Source organism: Orcinus orca, chromosome 11 (genome assembly GCF_937001465.1).
Source record: "Orcinus orca chromosome 11, mOrcOrc1.1, whole genome shotgun sequence".
NCBI lineage: Eukaryota > Metazoa > Chordata > Mammalia > Artiodactyla > Delphinidae > Orcinus > Orcinus orca.
In genome coordinates, this window is record NC_064569.1 from 6,704,133 (window position 1) to 6,716,368 (window position 12,236).

General features: G+C 55.3%; 1 protein-coding gene across 4 annotated transcripts; it reads right to left on the bottom strand.

Moving 5' to 3' along the window:
• Positions 1-2,744: 2,744 nt before the first annotated feature.
• On the bottom strand, positions 2,745-9,282 carry PIANP (PILR alpha associated neural protein). 4 transcript variants are annotated; one of them, XM_049694358.1, is made up of 6 exons: positions 9,075-9,282; positions 6,856-6,910; positions 6,101-6,612; positions 5,269-5,350; positions 4,256-4,477; positions 2,745-3,942 (listed from the first exon to the last, which is right to left on the bottom strand). In XM_049694358.1, exons 2-6 carry the CDS (start codon positions 6,870-6,872, stop codon positions 3,921-3,923), a joined length of 855 nt encoding a protein of 284 aa, XP_049550315.1. In that variant the 5' UTR covers positions 6,873-6,910; positions 9,075-9,282; the 3' UTR covers positions 2,745-3,920. The 4 variants fall into 4 exon arrangements, with proteins under 4 accessions (XP_049550315.1, XP_004279098.1, XP_049550312.1 ...); XM_004279050.3 differs by having other exon boundaries at positions 6,856-6,915; positions 9,075-9,281; XM_049694355.1 differs by lacking the exon at positions 9,075-9,282 and adding an exon at positions 8,597-8,989 and having other exon boundaries at positions 6,856-6,915.
• Between the last annotated feature and the right edge of the window lie 2,954 nt (positions 9,283-12,236).

Here is a 12,236-nt window from a genome sequence, read left to right on the forward strand (position 1 = left end):
TCCTTGCTTAGAGATCAAAATAACCCCGATAGGAATAACTGTAATGCCAAATTTTACATATAATGAACATAAGATTCTGAAGACTTAAGTGATTTTCCCCAAGGTCACAGCTTCCCCAGGAAGTAGCAAAAGACACCTAAAAATAAAAATTCCAATTAAATGTTTAAGTAGAAGATATGTATTTGTATCTTTTTAAAAGCGTCCGCTCTCTTTATCACATTTTGGGACTCTGTAACCTGTCTGTGTCAACCCAATAGTGACACAATAGGATAAGGGTCTTAAGGGCGCAGATGTGACCAGACGTCGTTGCTGTATGGGTTAGAGATCGATGATTTGAGAAACCTTGACTTTGGGGGCAGAGATAGAAAAGTGGGAGCAAAATGGTGGTAATCACTATAAGTTCTGGTTCTTTCTGTTCTTCTCCTATTTACAATAACTGGCACCCCCCGGGCCTCGGTGTCTCCAATTGTCAACCCTGCTGCTGCCCTTGCTATAAGAAGCAAGTTTTAGTGCTTTGAACTCCTTAGAGAAAAGCTTTAGAGAGATAAATGTGGGGCGTAGGGGGAGGAGGGCTGTTAATTTTAGCCTGGGGTTTTCCAGCTGGCACACTGTTTCCATCTTGAATCACTTCCACACCCTGAGCTCTGCCTGGGAGATCCCTCCTCCTGGGGGCTTCCCCACTCCCTGGTTTGGTCTGAGCCACAATGGTAAGCATTCCAGAAAAATGCTTAAGAGAAGCCTGGCTTAGTCATTTGATGCACAGCTCAGGAGGCAAAGAAAGCATACAGATGAGAGATGCTGGTCCCAGTAGTGATAGGTGGCCTCCAAGAAGCAAAGGGGTAGTATGGCCACTGTTTGTGTTCTTGGTCTGTGACTAAGCAGTGACTCCTTTGCCACCTGGAGCCTTCTGAGGACCTCCCGAGGCCCCATAGTTTCAGTTTCAACACTACATGAGATAAAGTTAGGATCCTTCCCCAGGGCCTCCTGACTCTTCCTGGTTAGCGTAACAATGGGATTTAGTTTGGGATCATTCCTTTAGCACAACTCAGAAGACTCGGACATCTTTCTCCTCTGTCTCTCCCTGCCATCTGACTTTCCATGGGGAAGGAGGGCATTTAGGGAGAAGGAACAGGTAAGAATTTCCTGTGTCTTGCTGGTGTATTTTAATTTATTTAAATTTAGGGAAACAGCAGTCTAATCAGGTGATAATTAAGTCCCTCTTCATTAGGGACCTTCATGTGTGCCTTTTGAATATGGATGAGCCCTGGGGTCACACCGTCCCTCTGAAGAGGAAGGTGATAAGAGACATGTGCTGTCCGGGCACTTCAGCTCTTCCCCTTCTGCGCCTCCTCTTCCCCCCAACCCCCACCTGACAAGGACTAGATTCCTGTGGGGAAGGAAGGGAAAGGGCAATGAGGCTTCCTCTCCCGTCAGTCTCCTCCCCCTCCTCCTCAGGTCCGTCCCTCACTGCCTCCAGCCCATCCCAGCAGCACCTCTTCCTGCACTCTCAGGTCTCATCCAGCCCTCTCCCTTCCACCAGCTTCAGGCTGGGGTCTCTTCAGGTCCCACTGGGTTGACGCTGAGCCCGCCTCAGCAGCGTGTTTGCCTCGCACCTCTGCTTTTAGCTGGTTCATCACTCCTTGGGCCGGGTCTGCTTCTTTCTTCTTTTTCTTAGGGAGTCTGATGACCCGAACCCACAAACAGCTCTGATCCTGAGAAATACACTCCCTCCACCTCGCTCACTGTTGTGTGCTTCGTGGACTCAGCCACACTTCACCTGAGTACACAGTAAAGCGCCCCAACCCCTACAGCACCCACCTACAGATGCATGGACATTCCTGATTCTAACTGCAGAAATAAACACATGGAGGCCAACACAGGCCAGGGCAGCCCCCCTCTTGCACGTGACCGTCTCCTCTCCTCCCTGGAGCGCCCCCATTTCCAGGGAGCAAGTGGGGCACAGATGGGGGTGGGGGGAGAAATGGGACCTGGGTGGTTACCATGGCAACGGAACCTAGCAACAGCTGAGAGGCTGCCGTGTGGGTTTTAGCAGGGCTGTTACGAGAGCCATACCTAGAACTGGGGGCTCAGAGGTGACTGATCCCAGCTGGGCAGCCTGCTCTCCCTCCTCCAAACGCACCCCTCGATTCCACGCCCACACCCCAGCAGTGCCTCTCAGAGAGGGCAGAGCGGGGAAAGCTAACGAGAGCTAACCGCGGGGCTTCTGGGGGCAGCTGCGGGCGGGGGCGGGTGAGGGAGCAAGGCTGCAAATAAAGCAAGCGGGCAGCCAGCCTCTTCACTGCGGCTCCCTCTCACCGCTTGCCCGTTGCTCCATTTTTCCTTCTCCTTTTGCCCTTCAACCTCCACGTGTCTATCAGCGCTCTCCTCTTCCTTTTCTTGCTTGCGCCGTCGCCTGTGCTTCTACGTAAGTTTCCCTTTTCTTCTACCTCCTTTTTCGTGGTCTCTCTTGACCTTCTCTAGCAATTAACAAACCACTCTTCCGGTTTCTCTCTTGCTCCGGCTGCTCCTTGTCAAGACTGCCCCCTTCAGAGTCTCTTCCTTCCATTCCATCCCGAGTCAAAGCCCCCGAATCCCAACCCCGGGTCAGAGCAGGCCAGGTCACATCGGGTCCGGAGGGGTTACCCGCACTCCCCCCCATCCTTCTTTTCTTCCCTCTTAGCTGCCCATCGCCCCTCCTACTCTTCTCTCTGTGGGGCTCATAAGGCAGAACCAGGGGACTCAGGTATCTTGCAAAGGCTTTATTTGAAAATTTTGAAACTTACATCCCACAAGAATTCAAGATTATCACCACAAGAAGAAAGAGATAATACAAAAATATATATCACAGCATAGGAGCCAGGTAAGAGAGGGAAGTAGGAAGGAAGGTGGGAAAGCCATGAGAAGTCAGGACAAACCTGAGGGGGGGGGCGGTGCAAAAGGAGGGAGAGTGGAGGAACCAAGGAGGGAGGGAGGGAGGGAGGGGCGGATTGGGAGGCAGAGCTCCCGATGGCCTTGAACCAGCTGGCTCCGGTCCCTGGCAGCCTAGGTGGAGTTACGGAGGCCCTCAGGGAGGCCGGCAAGTGGAGGACTGGCTCAGGGGGCTCTGAATTCCAGAGTGACACACACAGACAGCCAGGACAGACGAGACAGAAGGACTTGGGAAGCAGGGGAGGGCACATGGGAGCCCCTTTCTCATGTAGTGCAGCGGGTGACTCCCCAAAAGCCACCTCCCAGACAACAGAATTTAGCAGTGGAGGGGGTGGGAGTTTGCGCCCTCAGTACTCCCATTCCCACAGGGAGCCCTCGGAGCGGGATGGGGGAGACAGCGAAACACGTGACGCGGAGCGGGATGGGACCGCGACAGATGGAGGCCCATGGAGCCCCCAGCTCACCTCCCACCCACCTCCGGGGCAGCATGCAGGGGCCACAGAAACTCAATCAGTGAGTGTTCATGAGGCGAGAGTGTGAGCATGACACACAACGCCACAGCGCGGGGCCGGGACATGCACACGAGAGTCCACGGGAGTCACCCACTGACCTCTGAGTGACGGGCCACTGAGCGATGGGTGGGACGGGGGAGAAGACAAAGGGAACAGTGTGAGACGAAAGGGAGGACGCGAGGGATCCGCGGAGGGGGGAGACGTGGCTAGTGAGACTGGCCGTACAAGAGCATGAGTGTGTGCAGTGGCTCGTGAGGGGAGAGGTGAGTGTGCAAGGCTCTCATGTGAGTGTGCCAGGGCGGGGCCGGGGGCCAAAAGCCACAGATATGTGAGGCCCCCACCTAAAGGAGGCTGAGCAGGTGCGCTCACCCGCGGGCTAGCGAGTGTTCCGAGGCGCCCACAGCCGCCCTGCCCTCAGCGGGATGGGGGCTGTGCCGGCCCCTTGGCCCCCTGCTTGGTGGCAGCCCAGGCTTGGGGGGATCACAGATTCACCAAGGGAATCCTGAGAGGAAAAGGGAAAGGGCACCGTCAGGAACCAAGAGGCAGGCCAGAATCAAGAGGGCAGTCCAAGAAATAAAAGGGATCAAGTTTAGGAGGGCAGAGTTGGAGTTAAATGGCAGCATGAGAACAGGACGCAGATCCACAGACAGCGGGAGATGGAAGGGTGCCCCGGTGAGGAGGGGTCCAGTCTCCCGGGGTGGGGGGGGCAGGTCTGCCTCCTTTCCACCCGCCCGGGAGGGAGCGCCCCAAGCCCACAGTCGCAGCCCCGAGGTGCCTCCCCTGCCCGCCCTCCCAGCCCTCTGCCCTGCCCTCACCGGTTCAGCTGGAAGGCTGGAGCCCCCTTGGGCTGGGGCATCCCAGGCCGGGGTCCCCCTCGGGGCTCCTCGTGGTCAGGGGTGGGGGTGGGCGAGTCCCCGAAGGCCCCCAGCACAGTGACCCCGGCTGGGGACAGGTCTGTCAAGGGCTGCTGGCTCTCCTCCTGCCTCAGGGCACCTTGCTGCCCAGAGGGCCTGCGCCGCTTCTGGCTACGGTCCCAGCTGGTGCCCCGGAAGGAAAGAGGTTCTCACACACTCAGGAAGCCCCCAACCTGGGCTTCCAGCGCTGGCCACCCCTAGCCTCCCTCAGGCACCCGCAACATCCTACAGCAGAGAAACCAGCCTCTAACAGGTCCCTAAGCCCCGTGTCCTGAGACCGCGTCCACAAAACCACTTCCTCTCCCCGCCAGGGGGCTCGGGAATCTAAGCCACCCTCCCGCCTGGTTCAGATCCACAGAATGAGTAGCTCCTCCCCACAGACACACAGAGTCCCCCAGAACCGCCTCTCCCCCACGCATACCCAGCAGAGCCATTTCAAACCTCCGCAGCAGGTGCCTGGCAGCTTTAGTTCTAGTTCAAAGTCAGCTAATGACCTGGACGCCTGAGTCTAATGATTCTTGCAGTCAAGTGGGAAGGACTGAGCGACCCGATATGAAGTGTGTGCAAAGGAAGCTCGGATTTTTCTCCCTCCTCCCCAGGCAGCCTTAAGAAGGGGCTCTGCAGAATGGGTCGTGCAGGATACGGGGACAAGGGCTGGCCACCAAACCCCGTGCACACAAATGACTCCCCCCCTCTCCCATCACCCTTGTGTTTCCCCAGAAGGGATCTGCACTCATTTCTCAGAGCTTCCCCCACCCGAATCCTTCCTACCTTTTCCCAAAGTCTTGCCCTAACCCACCACTTCCTATCCCACCGCCAGCAAAACCGCCGCCCTGGCTCCTTCCCTCCTTCCAGCCAAATGTAGCCAAACATTGATGGGGATGCCAGCATCTCCTCCCCCCACCCCAGCTTACCAGAACTTGAAGATGATGCCAGTGGCCACGAGAACAATGATGATGGAGATGGTAATTGTGACGTAGAGCTGAGGGTCCACACCTGCTTGGGGTAGGGAGAAATTTTTAGGGAGGCTTGAGGTGGAGGGAGCTGAGAGAGGCTGGAGATTGGGTTGGAGCGTTGCCGTTTGAAGCCACATTCCCCAACTCTTTCTGCTTCTCTGGAGCCTCCCCGCTTTATTTTTATCATCGGCTTTCCGCAGAGTTTTCAGCTCTTTTCCTCCCAAATCCTTTTTCTCCACTTCCCCAAATCTTCTATATATATGGGATGAGGAGGAGGTTCCAAGGTCACAGAGATCTTCTCTCTCTGCACAGAAACTAGGGGCTGTAAACGTCCATCTCCACCCTGGCCCCACCCCCAGACCACTGGCCCCGTCTCAGCGCTCCCCGAGCCGAGATGTCACCCTGAAGGGCTCGTTCATTTCCTCTGCCTGGAATACTCCCACTGTTTCCAAGGTCCCGCTTAAATGTCAGTTCTTGGAGGGTGTCCTGATCCCCAGGCAGAAGTAGTCTCTCCCTTCTCTCTCTGCCTAACAACATGCTGTGCACACCTCCACTAGAGAATGTATTACGTTGACTCATCCCCGAGTGTTTACACATCTGTCTTCTCCAGTGGACCTGAGCTCCTCTGAGGCTCAGATGCATCTTGGTCTCGGCCTCCTGTGCCAGCGTTAGTGCCCGACACATTTGTGGAAGGAGCTAACAGGCAGGAGGACCTCTGTTGCTTCCTTTAGAGTCTTCAGCCAGCCTCCCCACCCCCAAATCCCTACCAACCTCCCCGACTCCCACTCACCTTCCCCGCGGCCCCCGAACAGGACTGGCCGCAGGGTGGCGGGTGCTTCTCCAAGGCTAAGCCCATCTCCATCACCCCGCATGGAGTCTGAGTTGGGGTGTGGGGTGGCCAGCCCATGCGGGGCTGCGAAACCATAGTCCAGGGGCAGAAATCCAGGATTGGCAGAGTTGGGGTCCCCCCCATCCTCTCGAGACACTGTAGGACCCCACACAATAGCCCAGGGGTACTGGGATGAGGGTGGCCCCTCTTCAAAGCCTGATGGGGTGGCCGGGGGCGAGGTGCCTGGCAGGACTTGCCGACGTGATCTTGGGACCCGCGGGGAGCGGCTTGGTGGAGGTGCTCGCTCCCACACGCACACATGGCGTGGGGCTGAGGGCCCTCCCCGGGCACAGGGGGGCCGGGCTGGGGCTGGTGGGGTCCGAGGGGAGGAGGAGGAACCTTGGGCAGGCGGTGGGAGGGGCAGCAACAGCAGTGGCCAGAGAGGGAGGAGATGGGACAGCAGCAGCGCAGGCCTGCGGGAAGGGAGAGAGAGCGGGTGAAACCAAGGCCATCTTGGGCTTATGTGTGCAGAGGACAGGCCGCCTCCCTCCAAGACTCTGTGAAAAAAGTAGGTGGGCCTTGGGAAGACTGGTGTCATTTCCCATCTTCCTAGGGTCTAGCCCTCAGGCTGGAAGGCCCCGGGTGGGCCTAGGAGGGAAAGGGCCAAGACCCCAGGGAAAGTGGCTTCCAAGCTTCCCCTGCTGGGCCAGACTTACCACATTCTGGACTCCATGTCCGAGATCGTCCTCAGAGATGACCCAGATTTTCAGCCTTTACTGGGGGAGAGAGGGGTCGTCACATCCCAACCCTGCCCTGAGTACTTCCCCAGCTCATTCATCCACCAACTCACCTCCATCTCCCCTCCCAGCTGTGGCTGCCAGCTATGCTGCTGCCACTCAGGAGCCATGGCTGCCTAGCATCCTCTTGCGGGGGGTGGGGAGCGGGGAGGGGAACCCCCAGAGTGGTCCCCTGTCTAGTCCCCAGCCCCTATCTACACAACTTCCCAGGTCCCTGTTACCTCCCCCCCCCAGGGTCTACTCTCACTTCTCTGGCTTCCTTCCGTCTCACTTCCTCTGCCCACAGCTCCTAGCTTTTCTTAGATCTTAATTTAGAGCCAAGAACCTTGTGATTCCTTGAGCACCTACCGAGGGAGGGAGGGAGTCTGAGTGGGGGAGGGAAGAGGAAGTCAATCTGAGTGAGTGTGTGAACGTGTGTGGTTGCACGGGGGAGCATCCCCGCCTGCCCACCCCACTTGTTGTCTGAGGCCTTTCTCTTATGATTGAATGGCCCCAGGAATCTCGTCTTCAGGAGCAGGGGAACAGGAGATGGAGGGATGGAAGGAAAGAGAGAGGAGGTGGGCGGGAGGAAAACTACAGAATATAATATTTGCTCAATGTTCCATCATCCAAATGCATAGGTGCCCTCTGAGGGGAGGTGGAGTTGGGGAGAGGCCACCCCCTCAAATGTAGCTCTCCTGGGTAAAGAGTCCTGGGAGAATCGGGATGGATGGTTTTGAAAGAGGAGGACACGTTCTCAGAGCTGAGGGTGGTGGATCCAGGCGGCGGCAGCAGGCTCCCCAGTGAATGAGGATATGACACTTGGTGTCCTCTGGATTCTGGGTCTAAATCTGGACATTAAACCCTCTCAGAGAATAACAGGGGAGTAGGTGGGAGAGTCTGGGGAAGGGATTGGGGAAGTGGGCTGTGGGGAGAGATGTGAAGGCATGATGGCCTGAGACAGGGAAGGCTGGTGAGGCGTGAGAAGGGAAGAGAAAGGTGAAGAGGAAGCAGATGAAGGGGGCTAGTCCTGAAGGAATGGACTGGGGGGCGCAGAGGAGATCGGCAGCTGGAGGATGCTGAGGAGGGGAGTAAAGGTCAGGGAGGGAAGCTGAGAGGGTGAAGCGGTCACAGGAGCGGGGAAGAAGGAGGAAGGGCAGGAGGAGGAGGAAGGAAAGGTCCAGGCAGGATGGGAAGTGGAGATCGTGGAAGGGGAAGGGAGAAGAGGGATGGACGGGACCAGGGATGGGGAGGAAGGAAGGGGGAAAGGAGAGAACATGGTACTGAGGACAACACGAGACAAGGAAGGGACGGGGGACGGAAAACGGGAACAGCAAAGATGGAGGAGATGGAAATTGTTTCTTCCAACGGAAAGGGATACGGAGCTACGGAGAGAGGCAGGGATGGGGCCCAGGTGGGAAGAAGGGAGACGGAACCGGGAAAAGAACGATGCTGCAGGGACAGAGGAAGGCGTGTGAGCCAGGGGAGGGGAAAAGGGCTTCCAGGGACGTCTGTGGCCAGCTGACTCCAGGACCCACTCGCCTCTCCGCCTGTGCATCCCACCTCCCCAACCAACGTCATCTGCAGTCCCCGGACCCCGCACCCCTTAGTCACCCTGTCCAGGAAGCCCCAAGTACCCTGGCTGGCGCGCCACCCCCCCCTCCCCTCGCTCCTCACCGACCTGTTGTGCGCAGGAGACGAGCTGGGGGTGGGGCGGGAGCCTCGGGCTGGGGGAACCGGGCCCCATCCCCAGCGCGGCCGCGAGCCCACCCCTCCCACAGGCCCACGCTCCCTGGACAGGGCTGGAAAGCGATAAGGGGGGCGGGGGACGAGGACCAGGAGGTAGGCGAGGGGTCTCCTCGGGCGGGAGCGCCGAGAGCAGAAAGGGAAGCCGAGGCTGGAGGATGCAAGGAGCCGGGGGCTGAGCCCAAGGCGGGAGGAAGGCAGCGGCGGGGACGGCGACCGCTGCGCCAGGAGGGCAGGATGGAGTCGGGACCCGCGGAGCGAAGGAAAGCGTGGTGGGGAAGGGGCGCTTATGCGCTGGAGGCTCGAGCCGGACGAGGGACCGCGCCTGGAGGGGCGGGGGGCGAAAGGCGCGGAGTCGGGGAGGGCAGGGCCGGGCTCCCTCGGGCGGGGGCGTGGGGGTTCCTCTCGCTCACCTGCATGCCTGGCGCGGCGGCGCGATGGCTGCGGGAGCTCGGGGCTGCGCCGGGCTGGGGGGTCGCGCGAGCGTGTGGGGCACTGGGCATGGTCGGGGGATTCTGAGGGCAGCGGGGTGCTGTAGAGGGTGGGGGCGGGCGCCCGGGGCGCGGGGCGGCGGCGGCGGGAGATGCTCGGCTCGGCTCGGCTCGGCTCGGCTCGGGCTGCGCTCGGCCCGGCGGGGCTCGGCGCGGCAGCTCGGAGCGCTTGGTCTCCGCCTCTCCCCCTCCCGCATGGTTTAACCCTCCCGCTGCCGCGCCTGGGGAGCCGCGCCCGGCTGCGACCCAGGTGCAGAATGCGAGAGGGCAGCGGAGGGTCAGCACCGTCCGATTCCCCGGGTTCCGGTGGTGGGCTTCTCCACCCTTCACCCCACCTCCATGAACACCGTTGGTTGCCCCGGTCAACCTCTGAGATTCTGAGTCACCCAAAGCTCTGTGACCCCAACTCTGTTTCGCCCCAGCTGGAGAGTGCTGAGTGCTGGGGATGAGGTCGGGGTCAGGGTGGGAGTGGAGACCTTGGATTATCCCAACAGCTTGATCCCCTGATTCCATTCTGGTCCTGCTGCAATGCATTCTCCCCGAAGCAAACCAAACGATCTTTAAAATAGGTAGACCGAGTTGCATTACTCAGCTTTTCTTGCGCTCAGAGTATCAAACTCCTCACCGTGACTTACAGGGCCCTGTATAACCTGGCCCCGCCCCTCCTAACACTCTTCATGCCTCTGCCACACTGGACCTGATCTATGTTACTATAGTTAGAAGGGCTTAACCTGCCACAGGGCCTTTGCATTTGCTGTTCCCACTGCCTGGAATGTTTTACCCTGGCTTTTCACAATGATTCACTCATTTCATTAAAATTTCAGTTAGATCCAATGTCACCCCTTCTGCGAGGCCTTCCCTAACCTCTCTATCTAAATGGGCTTCCCCTGCCCCCACTCTCATCCTGTCCTACCCGCCCCCCCTTCAGGTTACCCTGTTTTACTTGAGTTGCACTTCTAGGACAGTACACTCTTCTAATTTCCTTCATCCTCCCTGGCTTTTCCTTCTCCGTCTTCTGCCTGACCTCTAAATGTGGGAACTTGCTAGGGCTTAGTCCTTGGCCCCCTTCTCGTTCCACATTCTCGGTCCAGTGATGTCATCCAGTCCCAGGGCTTAAATACTATGTAAATGTCAGCAAGTCCTAAATTTATATCCAGCGCTCCAGACTCGTTTATCCAACAGCCTACTTGACATCTCCACTTGGATGCCTAAAGCCATATAAAGCTCCTATGGCTCAAATAGATGTCTCGAATTACCACTGCTGCCCCCCACCCCCCGCCAATCCATCCCTCTCCCAGTAGTGTTCCCCATCCAGGGGTATGATGGCTTCTGCTTGTTCAGGCGAAAAACCTAGGAAACATCCTTCCTCCCTTTCCCTTTTCTCACTGATTCCCACCGTGTATCTAATTCATCAGCAAGTCCTGTGAGCTCTGCATCTAAAACATGTCCTGAATTCATCTCCTTCTCTCCATCATTGTTATAATCTTGCTATAATCTTGTTGCTTCTGCCCTTGCCCTTTACAAACTAGTCTTCACAATATCTAGTAATTTTTTTATACAGCAGGTTCTTATTAGTTATCCATTTTATACATATTAGTGCATATATGTCAATCCCAATCTCCCAATTCATCCCACCACCACCACCCCCAACCCCCCGCCGCTTTCCCCGCGTGATGTCCACATGTTTGTTCTCCACATCTGTGTCTCAATTTCTGCCCTGCAAACCGGTTCATCTGTACCATTTTTCTAGGTTCCACATATATGCATTAATATACGATATTTGTTTTTCTCTTTCTGACTTACTTCACTCTGTATGACAGTCTCTAGATTCATCCACGTCTCTACTAATGACCCAATTTCGTTCCTTTTTATGGCTGAGTAATATTCCATTGTGTATATGTACCACATCTTCTTTATCCATTCCTCTGTCGATGGGCATTTAGGTTGCTTCCATGTCCTGGCTATTGTAAATAGTGCTGCAGTGAACATTGGGGTGCATGTGTCTTTTTGAATTATGGTTTTCTCTGGGTATATGCCCAGTAGTGGGATTGCTGGGTCATATGGTAATTCTATTTTTCGTTTTTTAAGGAACCTCCATACTGTTCTCCATAGTGTCTGTATCAATTTACATTCCCACCAACAATGCAGGAGGGTTCCCTTTTCTCCACACCCTCTCCAGCATTTGTTGTTTGTAGATTTTCTGATGATGCCCATTTTAACTGGTGTGAGGTGATACCTCATTGTAGTTTTGATTTGCATTTCTCTAATAATTAGTGATGTTGAGCAGCTTTTCATGTGCTTCTTGGGCATCTGTATGTCTTCTTTGGAGAAATGTCTATTAGGTCTTCTGCCCATTTTTGGATTGGGTTGTTTGTTTTTTTTAATATTGAGCTACATGAGCTGTTTATATATTTTGGAGATTAATCCTTTGTCTGTTGATTCATTTGCAAATCTTTTCTCCCATTCTGAGGGTTGTCTTTTCGTCTTGTTTATGGCTTCCTTTGCTGTGCAAAAGCTTTTAAGTTTCGTTAGGTCCCATTTGTTTATTTTTGTTTTTATTTCCATTACTCAAGGAGGTGGATCCAAAAAGATCTTGCTGTGATTTATGTCAAAGAGTGTTCTTTCTATGTTTTCCTCTAAGAGTTTTATAGTGTCTGGTCTTACATTTAGGTCTCTAATCCATTTAGAGTTTATTTTTGTGTATCATGTTAGGGAGTGTTCTAATTTCATTCTTTTACATGTAGCTGTCCAGTTTTCCCAGCACCACTTATTGAAGAGACTGTCTTTTCTCCATTGTATATCCTTGCCTCCTTTGTCATAGATTAGTTGGCCATAGGTGCATGGGTTTATCTCTGGGCTTTCTATCCTGTTCCATTGATCTGTATTTCTGTTTTTGTGCCAGTACCATATTGTCTTGATTACTGTAGCTCTATAGTATAGTCTGAAGTCAGGGAGTCTGATTTCTCCAGCTCCATTTTTTTCCCTCAAGACTGCTTTGGCTATTCAGGGTCTTTTGGGTCTCCATACAAATTTTAAGATTTTTTGCTCTAGTTCTGTAAAAAATGCCATTGCTAATTTGATAGG

What these genes read in the sequence shown, in the direction of transcription:
- PIANP (XM_049694358.1), bottom strand. An exon ending in GGCATCATCTTCAAGTTCTG is followed by an intron (nt 4,478 to 5,268) that starts GTAAGCTGGGGT and finishes CCGGGGCACCAG; the next exon opens with CTGGGACCGTAGCCAGAAGC. An exon ending in CCAGCCTTCCAGCTGAACCG is followed by an intron (nt 3,943 to 4,255) that starts GTGAGGGCAGGG and finishes TTTTCCTCTCAG; the next exon opens with GATTCCCTTGGTGAATCTGT.